Source organism: Sabethes cyaneus, chromosome 3 (assembly GCF_943734655.1).
Source record: "Sabethes cyaneus chromosome 3, idSabCyanKW18_F2, whole genome shotgun sequence".
Taxonomy (NCBI): domain Eukaryota; kingdom Metazoa; phylum Arthropoda; class Insecta; order Diptera; family Culicidae; genus Sabethes; species Sabethes cyaneus.
The window spans coordinates 69,339,340-69,365,163 of NC_071355.1; the positions used below are offsets into that span (position 1 = coordinate 69,339,340).

Here is a 25,824-nt window from a genome sequence, read left to right on the forward strand (position 1 = left end):
ACTGTTTGCACAAGACGGATTTCACGCCAACTCCGCCAGAGGTTGGTATGATGACCCTCTCAGAATTTAATGAAACTTTGTGTGTGTAAGGAGTTCATGTAAATAAACAACTTTGCATGAAGTAATTTCATTGGTGGAACTAGCGCTCATTTCTCATTTCGGCATTTTTCTCGACCATTTTATTGGTCGGCCAGGTCTATTTTTCTAGGGTGGGTTAAATTCAAGGCTAAATCTCTCCTAAACTGTAAATGCAAAAGAATTCTGTAGAAATTCAACAAAAAATATTGTTGACTGAAGGCTAACCCAGATATTGTTTTGATTCTAACTATTTGACCTTTTAGTTCAACAATAAGGTTTGTTGTTTCGAATAATAGCTAGTTTCTATCAAAGAAAAAGTTGTCAATTCAAAAATAAGGGTTTTTGGGTTTATAAACGAAGAAGCAAAAAGAGTATGAATTAAGTTTAAACAATATTTTTTTGATTCAAAAATATGATTCCAGTTGAACTCAACAACAGGTAATTGTTGTTTCAAACTATCAGCATTTTTTTGCGTGTAAGCTACTTCAAGTTTTTCAAACCAGTTTTCTCCCAAAAGCTGATAAACAAGCTTAATAGCGGATTTTTCTACTAAGCAATCTGCTTCTAAACAGCTATAAATATCAAACCGTTTTACGGTTGCTTAAAGGTGTTAAAGTGTAGAGTGGAAGCTTTCATTTTGCTCACAGCTTTCAAACTACTTTAAGGCTGCTTAAGGGTGTTAAAGTGGCTTTACAAACTTCTACCAAGTTTTCTTTCGGCTCACAGCACTCATACTGTCAAATCATAGAATTTCGCAATTCGCCTGACAGCAAAAGTTTGTCAGTTATCGACATTATCGACTGCTTCACGCTAGGCGGGCTAGGCTTCAGTAAAAATATTCTCACTGTCAGTTCTGCAGATGTAAATGGGGCGGATCATATGGTCAGTGCGGGTTCAATTCCCGGAAAAAGACATGCATTTTTAATTAGCTAGCTTACTTATACGAATTAAAGTTATTCGAAATTAAAAACCCAAGTAACCATAAGCATTAATCTAAAACCGTATATTGGAAATAATTCTGCATCCCAAGTGCCAAACTTTTGTATATTAGCAATCTTAATGCTTATAAAACGTATATTAACATTGTTGATGCATAAAAGCATTAACGTAAATCAGCATTAAAGAAAGCAATATATGCGCATATAACGTAACAATATAATGCATTTAGTCAATTGCATTAAAACGAGCCGTAAGTGTTGATGAACGGCTTGTACTCGACTTCTTATTTTGCTATTCTGCGGCCACTATTTGTGCCCTCTTCCATCTGACGGTTGCCGTCTTTTTCTATCCTATTGGTAATGCAGGACAAGTAGCTATGATATGAGAGGGAATATCACCAAGATTTAAATACGACTAATTTCACCTCACTCAATCACATCCGCTATGGTTTAGATAGCAAAGGTGCAAGGAAACGAATGAGGTTGCATGACTAACTCCCGGTTCGAGCCCTGCCTAGGTGGTAAGATTATTCAGCATTTCCAAAAATGGTTCTGTATACTCCTGCTCCCCTTGAGATGCTGCACAAAAAAATCGCTTGCTTTTTTATTTTTTTAAATCCCGACCGAATCTATTTTTATTTACCATAACAAGCAAACGATATGCCATCGATACTTTTTCGATATGTCGATAATGTAGACAACATGACGTTTCGTTTAAGCCTCAAAGAAACACTGATAATGCTTATTGGATGCTTGTGGCGTAGCATTTTAACAACCCGCTATTTCGCCTTTTTAGCATTATGTGAGTTCTACAGAAGTATATAAAGAAAAATATGCTTTTAATCATAGTTCTGTATGCTTATACAATGTTGTCCAAGGGCTAGTGTTTAGTGCTTACTGGTTACTTGGGAATATCGCGTTCGACCGGCGGTTCACGGCAAAATAAAAATGACGTGTTCCATTTTTTTAACCGTTATGTGTGCAACAGGGTACCCGGGTACCTTTTCAGTTTTAAAATAGTTATAACTCATTCAGTTTAAAACATACGTCATTGAAATTTTGCGACATCGTAAAACTCGTTGATCTTAAGTAATTGAGGTGTTTTTGGTGCATATCCATAAAGGGGATTAGCCATGAGAGGCACTTGAATTTTTTTATTACGTAGGAGGGCGACAAGGGTACCCGGGTACCCATGATTTGCTATGTTCATAACTTTGGCTATCTTGAACCGATTTGGATGAAACCAGTGGCATCTGATTCATACATTTATCTAGTTTTGATTAGATAAAGCATTTGGCCATCAAATGACATGTAGTTCCGGGGAATCGGTGATTCCGGAGCAATGTCCGGTAAAACGTGGGAAGCCGTTTGTTTTGAAAGAATATCAGCTTTCAGCAAACTATTTGCTTTGAACTTGACGTTGTGGACCCTTTTTTCATCTTATTATATGAATTGGTGACTTTAGATCGCATTGGCCATTCCAGAATTGCGTTTCTGTAGGGTTACAGATGGCCAGTTGGGCGCCCAATCCAATATTAGAATTGGTTTAGCGGATCTTTTAGATGTTTTGAGCCGATGTGGCCAGTTTAGTACTGATTAATAATTTCGGAACTTATTCCAAATGTATAACGGATGGTTCTACGTTTTTAACTGTTCTGAAAATGCTAAGCATTATCTTGAATTCTGCGGTATCATCTGTGACCCCATAGAAACCATTTTCGAAATAACCAATCAAAATACATCGAAATGTAAAAAATATCACCTACCGAACTATTTCCAAGAACTTTGATACCCATATTGCTAGGTTTTACCTCCAATCCTAGACTGGCCACCCATGACCTCTAAGGAACCTACTCCGGAATGGCCAACCTGATTCACCTCATTATATGAAATAGTTCATTGTATGAATTTTTAGATTTTTTATATCCGCATGACTGATTTTCCTGCAATACAATCAGTTCTCTACCTCACAGCGGACACTCTGTCGGAATTCCGGATTTTCGGGCCCCGTATGTCTTTTAATGGCCAAACGGCCAAGTAATTCAAAACTAGATTAATTAACGAATCAAATGACACCTATTTCATCAAAATCGGTTTAAAATTGTTGATATTATAACAATATCAATTTTGGGTACCCGGGTACCCTTGTCGCCCTGCTAAAGGTGTTTTTTTTTGTCGCACACATAACGGTTAAAGCGGGGTACGCTGCTGAAAAGTAATGGGTAAAAAGATAGGACAAGAAATGCTCAAGAAATCGATTTCTTTTACGATTTCTTAAGCAGTACGCACCTCATAAGTACTATTATTTCACGTCCAGATGGCGAAGTTTTACACGCAAGTGAATTAAAACGTCACTTTTCCGAACGGAATAATATCCGGCGCAATTATTACCACAAGAAAAAATGACAGGTGGAGCTTGTATTCGAGTTGTCAAAATTTCTTCGGTAAATAGCAAGATTTTTTCTTGAGCCGTTTTCTTTTCAGCAGCGTACCCCGCTTAAATTTAAAAATAAACTTTTTTTGCAGCTGATCTTCAAAATTAAACAATGTTTACATTTTTACACTCGAACAACAAACAATCATGGATGTTTCCATTAGTAACTCCGTCAGAGCAAACTCGACGCACTTGCAACGAGTGACAGCGTCAGGATGTCTCGGGCTCAAAATTTGACAGCCGGCCCAAATCAGACTGCTGGTAGTTGAGTGAAACGCAGTAATGTTGTGCTATTTCATTTTCGCGCACACGAGATGTTGGCGACGAAAAGATGGTTGCCTGCCGATGCACAGTGGTCAAATTTTTAAAAAAAGCGGACGTTACACTCAATATATTCTGCACATAACTGATAGTAAATTTCCATATGAAATTCCATATGATTATCATGAGCCGCATATAAACACGATCCTTCCTGAAATACACATAAAAATTATACGCATATGAATAGTGTTGTGATATCATACGGTTATTCACACAACAAGAATTGTTAAAAACTATTTATTAATTATATAAAACAGAGATAAGTAATAACGTGGTGTGCTTGCACTCGACCGGTATATCTCGGGACGGAAGTAGAAGTGAACCAGTGATGACAGCTCTGTTAGATAGTGGGCACGGTAGACGTCAGTCGCTTGACAGTGTCAGACGGTGAGCCCGCCGAGCCAGTGTTATCAGTTGTATTATCAGTCGGTAGGGTGGTCCTCCAACACCTCCCCTTTTTATTAGAGATGATATGGGTCATACCTCACGGGTGCTCTTCTGGTCCTCGAAGAGTGGCGAAGTGGAAGTTTTTGCTGAGTAGTAGCTTCTGGCAAAGGAGCTGTATGCTGAGGAACCTCCATAGGTTCAGGTTCACACAGAACATGATTTTCGGATGATGATGACTGTACTGGCATTGGTGATTCTGGAAACTGGGTTTCATTTGTCTGCTGGTTGAGGCTCCAAGAATCCAGTAAAATGCTGAGTGGTATCTGGAACGACTGCTGCTTTACTGGTTTGGTCTCTTCTGCAACGAACCGCTTTCGTAACTGGTTACAATGGGATCGGATGAGTTTCTGCTGTTTCGATAACCACACATTGTATACGACTTTTCCAACTCTTTCAACTATTGTTCCAGGTTCCCAGGTCCACGAGTTGTTTCGATGCACTTTGACCCAAACGTCGTTTTTAGCATCATAGCTGGAAGCTTTGGTACCATGTCGCCGATTAAACTGAAGATCTTGTTTTGCATTCATCGGCTTGTAGTACGATGAGGGCGGCTTCAACAAATCAAGTGATGTTCTCAGCTTTCGGCCTAGTAGCAATTCTGCTGGTGATTTGCCTTCCTGTGCACTGCGACATGGGGTAGAACGGTAGCACAATAGAAATGTATCTAACGCCTCACGGAGGGCCTCTCCCCCCGCTGAAATCTTCTTCATGGTTCGCTTGAACGTATCGACAAACCGTTCTGCGAGTCCATTCGACTGAGGATGGTAGGCTGGGGTTTTCAAGTGCAGGATTCCATTGGTTTCACAATATGCCGCAAATTCAGCGCTGGTAAATTGTGTACCATTATCGGTTACTAATGTTTCTGGCATACCATGTCTGGCGAATATTTCCCTGAACATAGCTAAAGTGGCTGCAGTGGTGATTCGCTTGGATGGTACAACCTCTGGCCACTTGCTGAACGAATCTACAACTATCAAGAAAAATTGTCCATCTACGGGACCGGCAAAGTCTGCATGCACACGTTGCCACGGGTGTGTAGGTATAGGCCAAGACTCTAAATTTGTTTTGATATTTGTCTTAGCTGCTCTGGAACAATTTGTACAAGAACGAACAAAATTTGCTACGTCCTCGTCGATACCTAGCCAGTAGACATAATTTCGGGCGACCGATCGCATTCGGTCAATTCCAGGATGTCCTCTATGCAGTGAATGGAGTACGTTGTCCCGGAATTTGCTTGGAGTTACCAGTCGTTCACCGTAGAAAATGCAACCCGAGATGACAGAAAGACTATCACGCCGGTCAAAGAACTGTTGGATTTGGGAATTTTCGATGACATTCTTCCGTATAGGCCAACCTGTCTGCACATGCTGCTTAACCTGCCTAAGGATTTCGTCTACATCTGTATTAGCTTGAACAGACTTGAATGTTACTGGAAGGACCTCTCTTGACTGCTTGATGATGTCGAGCATAGAATCCTCCAACTCAACTGAAGCGATGACATATTCCTCGTTTGGCCGAATGTGAGTGTTTTTCAGCCGCGACAGGATATCAGCATAACCGAAACTCTCGGTATTGACGTACTTGATGCTGAAATCATATAGAAGCAAAGTTAATGCCCATCGTTGCAGTCTATTCGCCGTATAAACCGGTATTCCTTTCTTGGACCCAAAAACAGATAATAACGGTTTATGATCCGTTTCGAGGACAAAATGTCGACCAAAAACCATCCGATGGAAGCGGGTAACGGCGAAAATCAGTGCGAGCGCTTCCTTTTCTATCTGGCTGTAATTGGATTCGGCTTTGGTTAATGCGCGAGACACGTGCGCAATCGCCTTGATTGTCCCATCAGGAAATTTGTGTGCTATACGACCTCCAATTCCATGCTGCGATGCGTCCGCCGACACTATAATTTCCATATTAGGGTTGTAGTGTGTTAATGCCAACGGACTCTGCAAAATTTTCCGGAACTGGTTGAATGACCGTTGACACGCTGCTGACCATTCCCACTTTGTGCCTGCTTTGAGTAGTTGATCCATTGGGAAGCGCAGCTTACGCATTTCGGGAACATACTTTGCATAGTAGTTCACAGCTCCGAGATACGAACGAAGAGACGGTACGTCGTGCGGGGGTGGCATGTTGGCGATAGCCGCAGCTTTGGTAGGATCCGGTCTGATCCCTTCACCATCCATAATCTGCCCCAAATATTTTACTTGTCGCATATTGAAGCTACACTTATCGATCCGTAACGTGAATCCATACTCTTCCAGACGGCGCAGTACGGCGTTGAGGTTAGTGTCATGCTCTACTTGTGTTCGGCCACCAATGAGGATGTCATCCATGTATCCACTCGTACCGCTAAGTCCACTCATCATAGTGTCCATTAGCTGCTGGAATGCGCCCGGTGCTACCTTGATACCGGGAGTGAGGCGAGTATACTGGAACAATCCCTTGTGGGTGTTGACGGTTAGTAGTTGCTGGTCCTGTTGATCAACTTGCACTTGTAAGTACGCATCGGAGAGATCCAAATGACTGAAAATTTTGCACCCAGCCATTTTAGTAAAAATATCCTCCGGCAACGGCAACGGGTACTGATTTGGCTCTAGCACGTTGTTCAGACCCGTAGAAAAATCAGCACATATGCGTACCCGTCCATTCGGTTTCCGCACAACAACGATAGGCGCGGCCCATTCCGAATGCTCAACCGGCTTAAGAATACCCAAACTCAAAAGACGCTGGATTTCCTCTTCGACTGCTACTTGCACACTGTATGCTACAGGACGCTTGGGTCGAAAAACTGGTTTCGTGTCTCCTTTCAGAGTGAACTGGATTTTCGTTTTTGTGCAGAGGCCCATTTTCTCGGTGAACACCTTCGGAAAACGAGCTTGTATTGCTTCGATACCTTGTTCCGACTGGTCGTTGATTCTGTGACAAAACTGGCTGATTGGTACGTCCCACAGATTAAACAACTCCATCCAATCGGAACCTAAAATATTCAGGTCAAGGTTAGAAGATGCAACGCGACACATACCTCGTTTATTGATGCCACTGAGCTCAACGTCACACCAAAATTCCAAAGCGAGATTGAGTGGCTCTCCTGAAGCAGTTCTAGCGTCGCATGACGGAGTATCACCCTGTGGTTGTCCAATCCGCTTCCATGTCGCATCGGAAATGATAGTGATATCCGACGCTGAATCTACTTGCATTTGGACTGGTACTTTGTTGATCTGAACTTCAGCATACTTCCGTCTCTGGCTAACGTTTTTGACCGACACAACGTTCACGTCCTTTTGCTTTCTCGGCTCGAATTTCTTCTTCGCAGGCTTCTTCGAAAAACAACCGCAATAGCCTTCCTTATGCCCCTTCTTCTTACAGTCACGGCACAGGTGTTCACGGTATTGGCAATCTTTTGTATAATGCATGCCTCCGCAAGACCAGCACGGGGTCCTGGGTAGCTCACTATTTGGTTTGTTACCGGAACTTTGTGGTTTATTTTTCTGCTTCACGAATCGGTTTTGATGCACTGCTCGCACTGCTGTTGCTGCTGCATGCGCATTCTCCACCAGAATGTTGTCCTGCTTCAGATTCGTTAGCTGCTTGCATTCTTCTACAATTTTCTCCAGTGAGATATCTGCCGTCTCGTTGAGCTTCGTAATCAACCGCATGCGTATGTCGGAATCTTTCGGTGACTTTAATCCACAGGCAAAGATTAGACTTTTAAACTGCTCCTCAGACAAGTCACGAAGTTTAAAGTCAACACACGACTTGTTAACTTTGCAAGAATATGTCACAAAGTCATCTGCATCTTCTTTGACTGTTTGAAGACACTGATATCGGCGATGAAAAATTGACACTGGCGATCCGTAAATAGCTTTCAGCTTCTCAATGGTCTGCGCGAACGAAAAATCTTTCGTCTGCTTTGGGAGGATGAAACTGCTATACCGCTCGTGCACTGCTGGATTCAATTTCCGCATCAGAAGTCGGACCTTCGCATCGTCATCCAGGCTGCTGGCATCTTTGTCGAATAAATCAGCATACCTCGAGTACCACGTGTCGAAGGTGGATCCGTGCTCCGGATCATAGGCAAACTCAACTATATTGCTGGAGAGTGAATCCAAGGCTATCTCGTCTCTCGCTAGCGATTTCATGGCGATCTGTGTCGCAGAAAACTGATGCGTGAGCTGAGCCATCAGCTGCTGCTGCTGGGACAGGATTTGAAGCAACATCTGATTGTAGCTTTGCTGCTGTTGAGCTCCTGCCGCTGCGGATGGATCGGTCATGATGACTTAACCTCACTGTTCGAGCTGATGTTTTTTCCGTCGAGAACGCGATTTACTGGACTTTACGCGAAAACCGGTACCGAAGTCACTCGTCGCCACTTTGTTGTGATATCATACGGTTATTCACACAACAAGAATTGTTAAAAACTATTTATTAATTATATAAAACAGAGATAAGTAATAACGTGGTGTGCTTGCACTCGACCGGTATATCTCGGGACGGAAGTAGAAGTGAACCAGTGATGACAGCTCTGTTAGATAGTGGGCACGGTAGACGTCAGTCGCTTGACAGTGTCAGACGGTGAGCCCGCCGAGCCAGTGTTATCAGTTGTATTATCAGTCGGTAGGGTGGTCCTCCAACAAATAGTATGTGCAATTATACACATAAAAATTATACGCATATGAACAGCTTGCACATAAATGATAACTGTTTGGCACATAAAGCACATAATCCTATACGCGTATGCAGGAAAGAGAAAGAAAATAAGCATTGCATACTTTTGGGATGACATGTCGCCACTCTGTATATAGTCACTCTACAAAAATCTGTGGGACACAAACTAATACTAATTTTCTAACTAATTAAAAACTAATTTTCTCAGTGTAGCAATTGGGTATTGCTGATTGCAAGTAAGATCGTCCAATCAATAAGTGCGCAATCGCTCATAAAAGTGCTATTTTGGCTTAAATCGTTTCGATCTTTTCAGCGCACTTATTGCTTGAACTGTAACGAAAAAGTGCGCCGAACAGACCGAAACGATTTAATGCACGATCGCACTTTTATGAGCAATTTCGCACTTTAGATGGTGCAATTTTCCTTGCAATCAGCAACAAAAAATGCAAAAGTTTTCAAGGGTGGTGTCTTCGGAGAAGTTTAATAATAAAATATAGTGCATCTTTCTGCACTATTAGGGTGACCGTGAATTCGCCTATTAGGGTGATACAAACTTTTGTTTTTTAAAATAATTTCAAAATTTTTTTTTTTAATTTTATCAAAATATAGGGTACTTGATCCAATAGTTGTGGTAGTACCAATAGGGTAACCAACGTATTTTGGACCCCCTCAGCAGCTGTATATAATTTGGACACTTACAGCAAAATCAAATGCAAGTGTCCAAATTATGTACAACTGCTGATGGGTGATAGGTTGGTTGCCCTAGGTGCGCTACTATTCATTATTAATGCATATTTTCGTCACCGTAGCATTTTAGATAAAACAATTACATTCATTATATAAAACAGGTTTTCAGAAGTATTGGTAATTAGACTACACCATTTAAAATTAAAGCATTATTTGCTAAATTTGCCAAATTTCCAAAATCCAACGCGCAGTTGGAGCGCACAACTATAGGCGCTCATCTATAGTTTTGCTACGATGTTTTTTCACTTAGCAACCTAGCAATGTATATGAAATACCACAATTAAAGGAACATCAAACTTAATTAAGGAAACATTAGCGCAACTGTTGGTACAATATAATTGAATCGAAAAGTTCATTTTTTCTTTATAAAGCTTCTCGTACAACGAAAGCAATTGTCTTGCCTTGTGACAAATACCTTGTATTTGATAAATTTATGTCCCACAAGCATTACTTGAAGCATATACCTCAATAAACAAGCAAAATAAAGTTATATTGTGCTTAGTAGCGCAACTAATGGATCATCTACCCTAACACATTTTTCAATTGATTTTTCTGAGATTCCTTTGGAGATCTCCTGATGGAAATATTTTTTGTATAGACAAAATATAGTACTTTCACCTAATGGTTGTCTAGTTTGTGCGAAGCGGCTCGAAATTGAATTTTTTTTTTGAGTATTGCAATTTTTTTTCATTTATTTTTTAACTTATTAAATATTAAACAGTTGAAAGCAGTAAAAAATCATGTGCAAAGTTATTGAGCATAATTGATTTTTAAGCGCTCCTTTTTAACACATCATTATATTTCGCAACTGGTAAGAGATAGATAGTTGATATATTCAGCAAAGTTGCTTATTTTAGTATGTTCTGCAACTTTGTGAAGAAAAGTTTTTTTAAATTATTAAAAAAAACCCGGTTTAATCCACCTAGTGGTGAAAGGAACCTTTGTTATACGGTCTTACTTGCTATTTTAGATAGAAACCGACACGTCTTCGGAGCAGGGCTTGAAAAGGGATCGCAAGTTGAATGTGACTGCCGTGAATGCGAACTTTCCGCATTCAAACTCCGCTTTTTGAACGATCATTTGACTGTTTTTTTGAATTCAGTCAATCTCCCGCTTGCGCTGCTGCCGTCTTACAATTCATGCGGCATCTCTGCAGAAGCAAACAGTCAATCTCCCGTTTTGCTTTGCGCTTTGAGAATATAAACTGCAAACTGACTGGAAGCATACGGTGACGTATTTTTTCGTTTCTCTTTTTGTCTCCAAATCGGCTGCTCACAGTAATAGTTTGTCACCCGGACGTCGGTCCGACGCAAGCAAAATATTCGTTTGTATTGGACGGAGTCCGACCGACTTCTTCCATGCACATGTAGTGGTTGTTTTTTTGTAGTATTGAATCATACGATTGTGCGGTTGCTTTTCGTTAGCGTGGTGATTGCCAGTCATTTGACTGTTTTGCAGTCATTCGCTGCTCTAAACGGTAAAGGCAACTTGATCGAAACGAAAATGTCAAAAAGCATTAGAACGCATTCATACTGTTGCGTGCATTCGGCGTTTGACTGAGCAAACTGCCAGTTGTGTTATGCATAGCGTTCGTATTCCACCTCTAAACGGACGGTGTGAACTTGAATGCGCGTTGGTGTGACTGCGGTAGAAAAAAAGGATCGGTCGAAGCCCTGCTTCGGAGTATAATCCATCTATTGGTTAACGTTGCGTACTGCGTTGGTTTACATAAAATTTTTAAAAATTGAATACGTTTACAAAATTTGAACAAAATATGACCACTTATAAATTTTGATAGATCCTTTTTTCATGAAATTGCTGAATAAGGATAAGTCAGTTGTTAATAATTTGAGTAAGTGCAAGTAAAAGTAGGTTGTAAGAGCAAATATTATTCTTTAATATATACATTGCGTAGTAAAGGTCTAGTTTATAGATTTTTGAACTATGCATAATTTCCTGTAATGCCTATTTGATTCACACCAATAAAGTTTTCTAGAATAAATTTCATCAATTTTTATTAACCTTCCGTTACTCACGCTGTTGTATTTTGTATAACACGTGTAGGTTTTTGAACGCCATATTGTTATAAAGTTACAAATCGTTGTGTAACTAACGTATATTCTTCAATAAACTTGTTATGAGAAAAATGTCATAATTATTCAATGCATTAATACTTTAAATTGTTGGGAAAATTGATCAGCATAAACTGACATCACAGAAATGAAGCAATCAGCAAATGAGGTGTACCGGAATTGACCTGGAATTTTCTCTCGTTTCTTCATATGGAAAAATGGTGTCTGTATGCATCAAAACAATCAGCAATAATGTAAAATGTTTAAAATGTATCCGTCTGTTGGTAGTCGAGTAATTCGGGGTCAAAATTAGGGTATTTTTTATAATCAAAGTTCTACAGTTCCTAAACAAGCAAACATAGAGGTATACTATATTCAGCAAAGTTGTGTATTTTTACTATTTGTGCAACTTTGTAATACATGAAAAAGTCATACAACAATTACGAAAAGAGCTAAAATAAAAAACTGATTTCACTAATTCATATACAATAAATAATATTTTTCTAGCTTCGCTGAAGAGATAGGGGGTTACTGTCTTCAGCAAAATTTCTTGTAATAATATACTCTAAAACTTTGCAGATTACATCAATGTGTTATATTGAAACTGAAGAAAAATAATTATTTATTCCACTTTTAGGGGGATTAATCAAAATTTAAATTGCACCAGACGATAGAACTTTCAATTTCAAGAAATTCTTCCAAAGGTTCCATAAACCTAAAACCAAGTTTTCCCAGTCAAAACTCTAGTGCGCATGTCTTTTTGGCTTTGGGTCATTGTGCGCGCGAATAACCCGTATTACAAAAGTTGGCGCGAGTGTTGGAGGGTTAATATCTTTTGATCGGCAAAACCAATTCTACTGAAATTTTGCAAATATATTTGCAGCATTAAAATCTCTAATTTGATGTCAAAATAATTCAAACTAGATAAATCATCTTAGATGAAATGATTATAAATTATTATAAATTTTAATGTGTTGTATTCAATTGCTCGTAACTTTCAAATTGAACGTCCAATCAAAAAACAAATCAATAGTGATCTATTAGGCTATGTTACCTTTCAAATGAGACTAATAGCGCCTAAGTCGGTTTAGCCATCTCTAAGAAACAGGCGATAATTATTACCTTGTCAAAACAGGTTTTTTTAGGATAACTTTTAAACTACTTGTTTGTTTTCAATAAAATTTACCCGAAAAATTTGGCGTTAACAAGAGCTTTCATTCGATACCAAGATCGTTGAAATCGGTCACTTGGTTCCGGAGAAAATCGTGTCACGTAATTTTCACGTTTTTACTTATAACTTTTAAACGAAATGTCGGACCTCGAACTAATTCAATAGTGATATACTAGGTAATAATACCTTTCAAACAAAAGTAATAGCGAACAAATCGGTTCAGCCATCTCCGAGAAACAGGCGATAGAAAAGTTGCGCCCCGCACATACATACACACATACACACACACACACACACAGACATTGCTCAGTTCGTCGAACCCTGTTGATTGGTATATGTGGCTCGGCCCTCCGGATCAATTTCGTGTTTTTCGACCAATTCCTAAACCTTTGTTATAGTATAACAAAGGTAAAACGTATCACCGTATTATTTATTATTATTGCTAATTGCAAGTTGTTCAATCCATAAGTGCGCAATCGCTCATAAAAGTTCTATTTTTGCTTAAATCGTTTCGGTCTCTTCGATGCACTTATTGCTTGGAATGTAACGAGTGCGTCGAAGATACCGAAACGATTTAATGTAAAATAGTACTTTTATGAGCGATATCGCACTGTGGATGGCATAATTTTCCTTGCAATCAGCAATATTTAAAAAAAAAAATAAAAGTTCGTAATAGGTGAATTCACGGCTAGATTCACGGTCACCCTAATAGTGCAGAAAGATGCGCTATATATTATTATTAAACTTCTCCGAAGACACCACCCTTCAAAAATTACGCATTTTTTACCCAATTGCTAATGTGTGCTTTTTATTAAAATTTGACCACTGCGATGGGGTGGTCGCTTCAGTCTCGTGTTCGCTATTCAGCTTTTCACGAGCGATAATAGCGGAATGGCACAATCGCTATGACTCAATTCACATTCCTTTGACAGTACCGTCTCTGTCAAGCAAAATTTGACAAAGTTTTATATGGGACAATTTTAGAATTATTTATTATCTATAATTTTGCTGAATAAAGTTTTGCTGTATCTTTTGTAGTTACGGTGATACAATGCTATTAGCTCATTAATAGCTAAGTAAACGTTCACTTGGCTACTAATGAGTAACTAGCATTGTAGCACCGTAAATACAAAAGATACAACCCAACTTTATTAAGAAAAGTTGTAGATAATAACTAATTCTTCAATTGTCCCATACAGGGATGGTCCGATTACTTTGACAAAGTTATGTATGGAACATTTTTAGAACTATAATTATTATTTACAATTTTGCAGAATAAAGTTTTGCTGTATCTTTTGTAGTTACGGTGCTACAACGCTACCCAAGTAACCAGGAAGCACTAAACACAGTCCTTTGACAACATTGTAAAAGCATACAGAACTATGATTAAAAGCTTATTTTTCTTTATATACTTCTGTAGAACTCACATAATGCTAAAAAGGCGAAATAGCGGGTTGTTAAAATGCTACGCCACAAGCATTAAATAAACATCATTAGTGTTTGTTTGAGGCTTTATCGAAACGTCATTTTGTCTACATTATCGACGTATCGATAAAGTATCGACGGTATATCGTTTGCTTGTTCTGGAAAATAAAAATAGATTCGGTTGGGATTTAACAAACTAAAAAAGCTAGCGATTTTTTTTGCAGCATTTCAAGGGGAGCAGATAAACAGAACCATTTTTTGAAATGCTGAATATTGTTACCACCTAGCTAGACAGGGGCTCGAACCGGGAGTTAGTCATGCAACCTCATTCGTTTCCTTGCACCTTTGCTACCTAAACTATAGCGGACGTGATTGAGTGAGTTGAAATTAGTCGTATTTAAATCTTGGAGATATTCCCTCTCATATCATAGCTACTTGTCCTGCATTACCAATAGGGTAGAAAAAGACGGCATCCATTAGGTGGAAGAGGGCACGAATAGTAGCCGTAGAATATCAAGATAAGAAGTCAAGTACAAGCCGTTTATCAACACTTCCGGCTCGTTTTAATGCAATTGACTAAAAGTATTATATTGTTACGTTATATGTGCATATATTGCTGTCTTTAATGCTGTTTTACGTTAATGCTTCTATGCATCAACAATGTTAAAATACGTTTTATAAGCATTAAGATTACTAATATACAAAAGGTTGGCACTAGGGATGCAGAATTATTTCCAATATACGGTTTTGGATTAATGCTTATGGTTACTTGGGTAGTATCTCATCAGTAACTAAATGAACGTTCACTTAGTTACTAATGAGGTACTAGCATTGTAGCACCGTAACTGCAAAAGATACAACAAAACTTTTTTCAGTAAAATTGAAGATAATAACTAGTTCTGCAAATGTCCCATACAGTCCCATAAGTTTGTCAAATTTGGCTCGGCTGAGATGGTACTTTCAAATAAATCAAAATTGAATCAAAGTGATCGGACCATCCCTGGTCCTATACATAAATTTTTCAAATTCTGCTTGACTGAGACGGTACTTTCAAATAACGAATGTGAATTTAGTCCGGGTGATTGTGCCATCCCTGGGCACAAGTGGGTACAATCTTTTGACATTTATTGCAGGTGCGTCAAGTTCGCCTTGAAGAAGTTACCTTGGGAACATCCATGATTGTTTATTGTTCAAGTGTGAAAATATAAACATAGTACAAAAACACTACTTGTTCAAACGACATTTAGTGCCTACTTTATGTAGCTTTCATTACCTTTAACCAACCCGTAGACAACTCTTAATTTAATTGCTTACTTGAAGATAGAATTAACAAAAGGGCGAATGTCGCAAATGTAAACGAACCGAGTGAGGGTTGATTTTCCTATGCTGGTCCAGCAAAAAATAACTCTCACTCGTTTTGTTTACATTTGCGCCATTCGCCCTTTTATTAATTCTATCTAGAATTGCTCTTGCAATTCAGCTACCGTTTTTATTTGGGTATTTATTGAGAATTTGAAATAGCAAAATAAAAACGCTATACCAAACGAACGCAAGTTTAAACTGTTGCGTAAATTGTTACACTCCCCTACGCTGGACACGAAAGTTGCGTTTTTTATCAGCTGACTTTGACATCAGCGTGAAAACATGGCCTCACACATGTAAAACATATATGAATGTATTATGAATGAAACCGATCCAACACAAACACCTGGTCCCGTTAGGTCAGGCCATCCATCTATAATAGTAGAAAGCAGCTGAGAAAAGTAAACATTCTCTGATAGGAACGGAGAATCATTCGGTGTGTGCTGTGTGGGACAAATAAGAGCAGTTTTCAGATGCTCTTATAATTTTTATTAAAGAAAGACCAGTCATTAAGGACAGGTTGTTAAATTCAGTGTAAGTTTACCGCAAACTAAATAAGCATCCAGGATTATCAGTGGCTAATTTACGTTCTGTAAACATTGATAAAAGTTATCATGACTTAATCATGTTTTTATAAACTAAACAATATATGCTTAAGTAAAAAACAGCAGCATATAAAGTGCACGCACAGATCATTTTATATGCAGTAAGAATAAAAACCTATAGCGCATGTCCGACCTTCTTTGTCACCGTTGATCAAATCTAATACCATACCAGACAATCGTCCTTGTAAGCACATTTTGGAAATCGACGGATTACGAACGGTCCTAAAAATTTGTAGTAATGGGCGGTGACCTAAAGGAGTTTTTAAGGCAGGCGGCCATGCAGGTGGGAGCCGGTGGCTCAGCTGGTTTTGTAGAAGTTTGCATTATGCATCCGTTGGATTTGGTTAAAACCAGACTTCAGTTGCAAGCAACACCTGGTGCCGGAGTGACAAAATCGCAGGTAGTTTCGATTGATGCAATCAATAGCTGCTGTGTAATGTTAATCAAACCGTTTTTGTTTCAGGCTTATTATAATGGAGTGTTCGATTGCATTCGAAAAATGGCAAGAAATGAAGGATTTTTCTCGTTGTATAAAGGAATTTTACCGCCAGTATTAGTGGAAACTCCAAAACGTGCTGTAAAATTTTTAACATTTGAACAATACAAGCGATTCTTTTTGTTCGGAGCAGATAAGCCAACGCCACTGGTAAGAGTTTGTTCAACCGAGTCTTGCAGCTGAGAAGTCTTATCAATATTTTGCAACTTTTTCGCAGACGTTTTCTTTGGCAGGGCTCGGAGCCGGTGTGACCGAAGCAATTCTAGTAAATCCGTTTGAAATGGTGAAAGTAACACTGCAGGCCAACAAAAACAAGTAAGTCCATACATATGCTGATACGACTTAAAATTGAGCTTGTTTATTTGATCTGATAAAAATCTACTTTGCGCACTGAATCATAACTTGCTGGATACGGTTGAAATATAGGTAGTGGTTTAGTAGATCACAGATTCCAAACCCTACTTATCTAAGAGTGAATTAAGCTACTATGAAGTAGTTACTTTAATACCCTAATACTTCCAAGACCTTTTTTTAGTTTGTTTCAACAGATTTCTGTTTGTTGCACAAATTTTCCTTTCCTTTAGGGTTGGCCAAATTCCAAGCACCTGGTCGGTAACGCGCCAAATAATCCACGAGTCAGGTTTCGGACTGAATGGGCTGAACCGAGGGCTCACTGCGACGATCGGCCGGAACGGTGTCTTCAATATGATTTACTTCGGCTTTTACCACAGCGTGAAAGGGATTCTGCCGGAGTACAAGGTGAATAGAAAGCAATTGCTCGTGTGTCGGTTTTTCAGCCATATGACACAAACTTCTTTATAAGTGCTTATTTTCATTGGAATGGTTGGTATCATTTTTCTGCTTGCACTAAGAGATGCATTAATGTTTGGTTGGACTAAAGTTGGTAAGTTAAGAATCCCATTGTGTTACCAGTAGTGATCACTTCCCTATCCCGACTAAAACCTAATTGGTCCTTTAGAAACGTTTTGAAGTAGGTATAGTATAATGTAGTTAATCATACTGATGAATTTTCAAAATTGTCATGTGCAATTGTAAAGCAGTCGCTTCACTTTTTCGTAGCTACATATTGCTTATGTGTTTTCATAACCTGATCACTAACTATACGGTTCAATGATTGGCGTACCCATGATTATTTTTTCTCATTGTGTCTTGTACGTAACGTGTAGCACGTTGGTCATTCAAACTAGCTATAAAAGTGAAGTAACTTTAACTATATTTGACTTCAGGATCCAGTGCAGGAGTTCCTTCGTAAAGTTGGAATTGGCTTCGTTTCCGGTACTTTGGGATCGTGTGTCAATATTCCTTTCGACGTTGCCAAGTCCAGAATACAGGTAATTATTTTTTGCTAAGCAGATGTATAGTTCAAATTTTGAAATGTTGTTCTCCTCCTGTTAGGGCCCTCAACCAGTGGCAGGGCAGGTAAAGTATAAATCTACATTTGGTTCGATTGCCATCGTATACCGGGAAGAAGGATTTGCTGCCCTTTACAAAGGCCTAACTCCAAAGGTGATGCGCTTGGGCCCCGGTGGTGCTATCATGTTGGTCGTGTACGACTATGTTTATGAATTCCTGGACAACTACTTTAAACGCTCATAAAGTCCAAGTCTAGGGCGCGTCGTAAGATAAAGCAATAATTTGTAAATGTTGCTTTTGAACATATCTCAGGTAATGCATATTTCAAAAGCGGACCACGTTCCGAAAATCATCCATAATGTGATGATTTTAAGAAGGCATTTAAGCATATATAACAATAAAGATTATGTTTTCAGCTAATGTAGCTGTTTTTTTAATCAAAGCAAAGCCTTTGGGTCGCAAACATCTTTAAAAGACTAAACTCTTAAATTTTCTTGTTCGTAAGTTGTACGTGTCTCGTATGTTCGTTAAGTGCTGGGACTATCTTCTTTCTGGTGGCATCATTTAATCTTTCTTTGTGATTTGTGATCTTTAACTGTCAATGTAGTCAAACGTTTTGTTATACTTACCTATTTAAAAACTCTTTTGGAAAAAAAACATGTTGAGATTTAGGATATGAAATAATTTAGCACATTATGGAGTAATGTGTAGTAGGGGGACCCGGGGCAAGATGAGCACCCGGGGCAAGATGGGCACCCCTCCATTCCACAGCTACAAAACAGCTTTTGGTTAAAAAACTCCCACAAACTATTAGATTGTGTCGAAACGAAGTAATGTTTTAGCGTTGAACATAAAATATCACGCGCTTGTTGGAAAAATTCCATGAAATAAAATTTCGTTCTGACAGCCTTGATTTCTTATAACATTTTGCCATCAGAAAATAAGCATTTTTAATAAATAAAAGATGCTTGTTTATAAATTACAGCCCTTTTAAGATTGAACAACATGTACTTTCCCAATTGAATCGTTTAAAAATATTTTTTAGTGATTCTTTTATATTTTGTAACATTTTAAAAATATGTCGTTTTGCCGGGGTAAAATGAGCACCATTTCCCAGGGCAAGATGGGCACCCTTAAACTTTACAACATAGCTTGCAAAAATAAAAATTGGGGCCAAATTCAATTATTTTTATCGTCATAAATGTTTTTGGGACGAAAACGGTTAATGAATAACGTTCTTCGAGCTGTCGTTGACGCGTTGAATGTAAAAGGTTATTTCATTAGAAGATACGGAAGAAACGCAAAAAACTATGGCATGCCGATGTAAATTCTTGAATGATATCCCAAAATGCTTGAGCAAGTAACGAATACCAATGAAATGAGACCATTTAAAATCATATTCAGCAAGAAACGAGAGAAAGCGATGATCCATCACATCCTTGAAATTAAAACTAGCAAAACAAAAAAAAATTCATTCAATCGATAAAAATGCAATGGTTTTTCATAAACAGCCATGCAAATTTATAAATTTAAAAAACAGCTATGCAACTTTAACCTCGAATCCCTTAACAAACTTTAGTCCCTAAAGCTCGGAACTTAAAAGTGACTATTGGTAAACTAATCGAGTTGCTTAAAAATGTTACCTCACCACCGGCTTTTTCATCTAACTCAACGCTTTTGGAACTAATGTTTAGTTATTAAGGCTTTACTAAAAACTAGGAACGTAACTTTAAGCAAAAAATTCGTTTATTAAACAGGTGCCCATCTTGCCCCGTGGGGGTGCCCGTCTTGCCCCGGTATGCTTCAGGCGGGTGAAAAAACAACTATTTTCTTATTTCATTTTTTTCAATATAGTTTCAAATATTTCAAATCAAAATTGTATAGGAAAGTTAGATGGATAATAGAACAACTGTTTAGCAACGGTTAGCTGAAGAAAAATCGTGCTTTTTATAACCAAAACTGAAGCTGAGCTTAGGGTGCTCATCTTGCCCCGGGTCCCCTATCTGGTATAAAAACTATTTAAAAATTTAGCTAAATTGCAAATCGGATGAAAAATTACAGGGATACCTCGATATAAGACAATTTATAATTTCAAAAAGTTGTCTTATATCGAAATTGTCTTATATCGAAACATGATTTTTTCGCAAAAATTTGGCATTAGCAGTCACCAATTTTGCTCTGTGTTATGTGTTTATGGTTTTTGAACTATTTAATATTGTTTGAGCTATTAGTTGTTTACAATTTTTAGGATTATTTTGAAATAATGAACAAATTTATGGCGCCGCTTTTGGAATGGAAAATGTACTCTGGTGTCGTAACCAACTATGTCAAAGGGATTTGTCTTATATCGAGGTAAAAATTGTCTTATATCGAATTGTCTTATATCGAGGTTGTTTTATAACGAGGTTGCCTTATATCGAGGTATACCTGTACTTGAATCTTAGATATTGTTGTATACAAACTGACTGAGTAACCGACCGGTTTTGTTACAAACTCGGCTCGCGCGTTACTCTTACGCTAGCAGTCGCTACTCGCTTAAGACTCTATAGTGGTTCACAGCGTTTTATCCAGCAACGCCTATCCCTGCCTCCTCGTGGTAGCAGCTGGCATATGTGTAACCTTAGTGGATAACGAGTAACAAGCCCCGGTAAATATTTAGGTCGTATGCTGACCAAAGAAGAGGGCTCTTTCGAACTTCGTTGGTCTTCGACGAAACCGGAGGTTGGCGCCGCAGGCTTCGCAACCCGCCGCCATGAACAATCAACGCGTAACGAATGAGGAATAAGAAAATTCGGATTAGAACAATCGGAATAGACCCACGTAACGAAAACGGACTATGGATTGGAGAACTGGGACATGGAAAAGCCGATCTTTCAAATTCCAAGGGAGCACTCGAATGTTCTACGACGTCTTGAAGACTCGCAAGTTCGACGTCGTAGGGCAGCAGGAGGTGTGCTAGAAGGGTTACGGTACATACCTTCAGGGGTGGACGTGCCATGCACCAGAGATTGAATGGTGGCCAATCGATCCTCGAATGTGTAGGTTGAGAATCAAGGGTCGGTTCTTCAGTATAAGCATCTACAGGAATTCTACGCACAGTTGGAGCATGATTACAACCGCCGCAAAAATATGACCTCAAGATCGTCATTAGAGATTTCAACACCAGCCGATGACTTATCGACTTTGCCGCCTCTAAAAATATGACTGTAAGTAGTACCATCTTTCAACATAAACTCCCACAAAAGTACAACTGGAGGTCACCAAATCAGCCAGAAATACAGATCGATCACGTTTTGATTGGCTATCGGCACTGTCTCAGGCATCATTGACGTCAGACCCTATCGAAGCGAAGCGACTCTGGCGATGGTTAAGAAGCGCCTAAAACTCACGGTTGTGAACACTATTCGATACCGACACCAACCTCAATTAAATTTTATGCGTCTGAAACAGCTAGACATCACCGTAAACTACGCACATTCACTCGAAGCTACGTTGCCAGAAGAGGACAAGCTGGACTAAGCCCTTCCCGAGGACTGCTGGAACTGGAACACTATCAAAACAGCCAATAGCAGTGTAGCGGAGAGCACCATCGGATATGTGGCACGGAATCAGCGACGGGTATGACGATGAATGTAGGAGGGTGATGGATTAGGAGAGCGCTACGCGGACGGCAGTTGTATCGTTCTTTAGAAACGCGAAAGTTCTATCAGAATTGTGATCGTGAGGTGACCGAAAGGTTGAAACAACACCTCGATGAACACCTGAATGGCACCCAGGCGAAGAACCATGGCGGCCGGGAAAGCAATTTTGACGGTGCAGCAAACGGGTAAGAAGTGCTAGCCTCAACGATAGGCGAAGTTAAGAAAGCCATCAAGCAGTTAAAGAACAATAAATCGGCTGGGAAAGATGGCATCGGAACGGAACTTATTTAAACGGAACCAGAAAAGTTGGCCTAAGTAGCTGTACTGGCTAATTGTTAAAATTTGGGATACAGAACTGCAACCGGAGGAGAGGAAAGATTTGCTCAATCTACAAGAAAGCTACAAGTTGGCCTGGAACTATCGTGCAATCACTCAATACCGTCTACAAAATGTTGTCCCAAATCCCCCTAAAACAATCGTCAGCGATGACTTCAACGGTAGTTGACAAGTTTGTCTACCTCGGTTCACTGGTGACAGCGTTCAATGACAGCAGGCGTGATATTAGGAGGCACATTATTAGCGGACGTCGTGCTTACTATGGGCTTTACAAGCAAATGCGGTCAAATAGGTTAAACCTTCGTACCAAAGTGTACCATATACAAAACGCTCATTAAACCGGGTCTGCTCTACGGACATGAAATATGGACAATGCTCGAAAAGGACTTGCGATTGCGAGTGTTCGAACTTTTAGAGAGACGATGAACTCGCACAGCTCTATGGCGAACCTGGACGGATGGGCAGGGCATGTTGCAAGAATGCCGTACAACTGGCTTGCAAAGATGGTGTTTGCTTCAAATCCGGTAGGAACAATACGACAAGGTGGAGTGAGATCTAGCGGAGAGTACACTATATCCAAGAAATTGGAGAGCCGTAACCCACAACCGAGTAAATTAGAGAAATATTGTTTTTAGGTTACTTCTGAGTATGAAGGCCAATTAAGTAAGTAATCTGTTCAACTGAAAACGGCGGTTCGTGTTTGGTGCAGATCGGTTGAAGAGTTTCTGGAGCGCCACATGAAAGGCTCGTCGAAGAATGGAGAAGAAAATGTGATGGTCTGGGGGTGTTTTTTGTGGGGTGGAGTGAAACGCCTTGTGAAAATCGACAGTTTTTTCAACTAAAAAGCGGACGTTTATGTTTGAATGTCCGCCATTTTAAAAGCATTTAGAAAAACGATGGGTTAAACATGAGATAATTTAAAATACTTTCATGTCATTTAGCAATTTTTCATTTCGAATATGCCCTCGAGCGACAATCCATGGAACCGAATATGATCATTTTCAAGGAGCCATACGAAAAGAAAGAAAGGTTCCCATATGAAAATAAAATTATAGATATTAGTCTAAAGTGCAAAATTTAGAATATGAAAACCCCGAATCCGTTCGTTTTTGCGTTATCAAGAACAAATTGAAATGAGGCAAAACCATGGCGTTAGATGTCCTATGTCACTTTGACGAAATTTTATTAGATAAAAAAGTATTTATTTTTGGGCGAACCAACCAACGGTTGAAAGCCCCATCAAATAGTAAATAAATAAATAAATAAGTATTTATTTTTACTGATATCGGCGTTACATGAAATATCGTTAATTTGTTTTTACAATTATCGCCATTCAAGAATAGTTTTCGGGAACTTAGCATACAAAATTACCTAGAATATGCAAAGTCGATTTTTTTTGACGAAACCTCGTTCAAATGACCATTTACCGTTCAAGTTCAGCATAAACTTTTACCGAGGTAAAATTTTGGATTCAAGCGTGTAACGTTTGCATTAAAAAAATGGACTTTTTTCGGATGGTGATCAAAAATAACTAAAACAGCTAACTGAGTTTGATAGATTCCCCATGGATGGTTATTATATTAGCTTACTTGCAGAAAAATTCTACGCCCTTGCGAGCGGCCTTCCGGCAGTTAACCGGAACATTCACCATGGCGGACGAAACAATGCGTGTAGGCATGTTTTTGAGTTCTTTCTTCGTTTTATTTATCAATTTCTCCTGAGTTTGCGCGACAAAATTGTTGGAGTAGATCTTACGCTTCACGTTTGGCCAGAAACTCTCGATGAGACGCAGCTGGGGCGGGTTCGCCGACTTGGGTACCAGCCGCTCCATATCCTCCAACGATCGCTTCGAGTAGTGGGCCAACGCCAGATACGGCTAGAACACTGTATCTTCGCTCTTATGGTATTTCTAGATTAACAACGCAACTTCCGGCATTGATATCCTCTTCTCGCTGATTGTCAGCCACAGCACCACCTTCTTGGGGAACTTTGTGCGTGGAAAAAACTTCCCCTCGGAGCTCCCTTTTTTCGTGGGGCAAGTAAAATACGAAGTGCCCTGCCAGTCATTGCCATCCAGGGTGAGATAGGTCTCGTCGTCCATCACCACCGCCACGTCGTGATCTCGTGATTTGCCGGGAAACTCGTCTTGACCATTCAGCCGTCATTGCCTGCAGCTCCGAGACCTGTGGACGGGACTGTCACTTCCTGACATGTATGTCCATGTTCGCCAGGTACTTTTTCACTGTTTGGCCGGTTGCACCGACCTCCCGGCCAAGCGCACTCAGCGATGTAGCCACTTTTCTCTCGGTCTTCCTCTTCAACATCCTTTGGAGCTTCTTGTTGTTCAGGGTCGTGGGCCGTCCTGAACAGGGATTTTTTTCGATGCTCTGATTGTTGTCCAATAGTGCCAAGATGTTGTAGATGCCGGAACGGGGGTATCCGGCGTCCACAAAGTGCCGCACGATGTCCGTTTTCGACGCGGCGGGGTACCGTTCTTTGCGCACACTTCTGAACGGAGTAGCTTCACTGTTTTCGCCATTACGGTTAGAGTTCTTTCCATGGGAAATTTATCACACTCAATTAACTGTCATAGTTTTCTTTTTATCACCGTTTGAAAAAAGTCCACTTTTAATGCATACGTTAGATTTGATTTCGCTCTCGAATGCGTTACTGAATCTCCTTACTAGTGTTGTTGTCCACGTCAGTAGCGAGTTTGTCTCCTCTAAGCCTCTTTCTTTCATGTATTCGATCTTTGACGTATTTATGTTTAGTCCAATATCCTTCTAGCCTCCGCTTCCAGTCTGATGTAAAATGTTTCTGCCGTCGCAAAGTTCTGGACATTATATCAAAATTATCTGCGAAATCTGGGAATTGACTATGCATCCAGGATAAGCCGCCGTCCCTGTCTCCGAGATGCGTACGAAACACAATACTCGGTTCAATGAAACTCTGATCATTCGCAACAGTTACTGCGGAAACCGTGTTCCTATATAGCCTCTTGATGCGCTGATGGCCGACCAATAAAAAAAAAACCGTGTTCGTGCGTGTTCTACCATAGCTGTTCTCGTTCGACTGAATCGGATGCTACTTTGAAACCATTAAAGATATGAAGGGTGGGCACGTTGTATTTCTGCATGTTTTGCATTCGATATTTCGGTAAAAACTTGTGGCATGAGCTCCCATGAAGCCTGCTTTGTGCTCACGGTGGCAGCCGGTATAACAGGAATTGGGAGAGTACTTTGTAGGCGACAATTATGAGGGTTGTCGAAGAGCTACTTTTACCTGTCGACCGCCTCACGCTCGATCGCAGTCAGATTCCCTTCATTATCTGTACAAAAAGCTACTAAGTAGGCTTTCAGTTCTATACAGGAAGTAGCACAAAGTGGCCGAAAAACGATCATACACATAAGCATTCCAATGCGGCATGGAACAACCTTTATTTTTAACGAGTAGGGAAATCTGCTATTAGACAACTCAGGGAGTGGGGTTTGGTATCCCGACCCCCCTACTGGGGCGTGAGGATCTAGACCCACTAAAACCCTACTCGAGTCTCCAGCCTCAATCCCCCCTGATACCACCTTATCGGTATTACTTCAGGGAGGGGCTATTGTGCTTAACGCACACTCTTAGATAACTACTGGACCATGGTAGTTAGGCTGTTTATTCACCGTTGATCGGCTTTCCAGCGGTTTTGTAGTTCAAGTAC

General features: G+C 39.7%; 2 protein-coding genes across 2 annotated transcripts; one reads left to right on the plus strand and one right to left on the minus strand.

Annotated features, from left to right (window-relative positions):
* Window positions 1-4,232: 4,232 nt before the first annotated feature.
* Window positions 4,233-8,495, minus strand: LOC128739684 (uncharacterized protein K02A2.6-like). The gene has a single exon (XM_053835181.1). It carries the CDS (start codon window positions 8,493-8,495, stop codon window positions 4,233-4,235), a length of 4,263 nt encoding a protein of 1,420 aa, XP_053691156.1.
* A 7,598-nt stretch (window positions 8,496-16,093) lies between these two features.
* LOC128742342 (mitochondrial 2-oxodicarboxylate carrier) lies at window positions 16,094-18,552 on the plus strand. The gene is made up of 6 exons (XM_053838676.1): window positions 16,094-16,671; window positions 16,735-16,917; window positions 16,985-17,082; window positions 17,352-17,526; window positions 18,015-18,119; window positions 18,184-18,552. Exons 1-6 carry the CDS (start codon window positions 16,510-16,512, stop codon window positions 18,382-18,384), a joined length of 924 nt encoding a protein of 307 aa, XP_053694651.1. The 5' UTR covers window positions 16,094-16,509; the 3' UTR covers window positions 18,385-18,552.
* Window positions 18,553-25,824: the final 7,272 nt, after the last annotated feature.

Bases quoted from the DNA above. Each gene is read 5' to 3' on its own strand.
- LOC128739684 (XM_053835181.1), bottom strand. From the start codon at position 8,495: ATGACCGATCCATCCGCAGCGGCAGGAGCTCAACAGCAGCAAAGCTAC.
- LOC128742342 (XM_053838676.1), top strand. From the start codon at position 16,510: ATGGGCGGTGACCTAAAGGAGTTTTTAAGGCAGGCGGCCATGCAGGTG. The intron at 16,672-16,734 runs GTAGTTTCGATT...TTTTTGTTTCAG, and splicing joins CCGGAGTGACAAAATCGCAG to GCTTATTATAATGGAGTGTT. The intron at 17,083-17,351 runs GTAAGTCCATAC...CCTTTCCTTTAG, and splicing joins CTGCAGGCCAACAAAAACAA to GGTTGGCCAAATTCCAAGCA.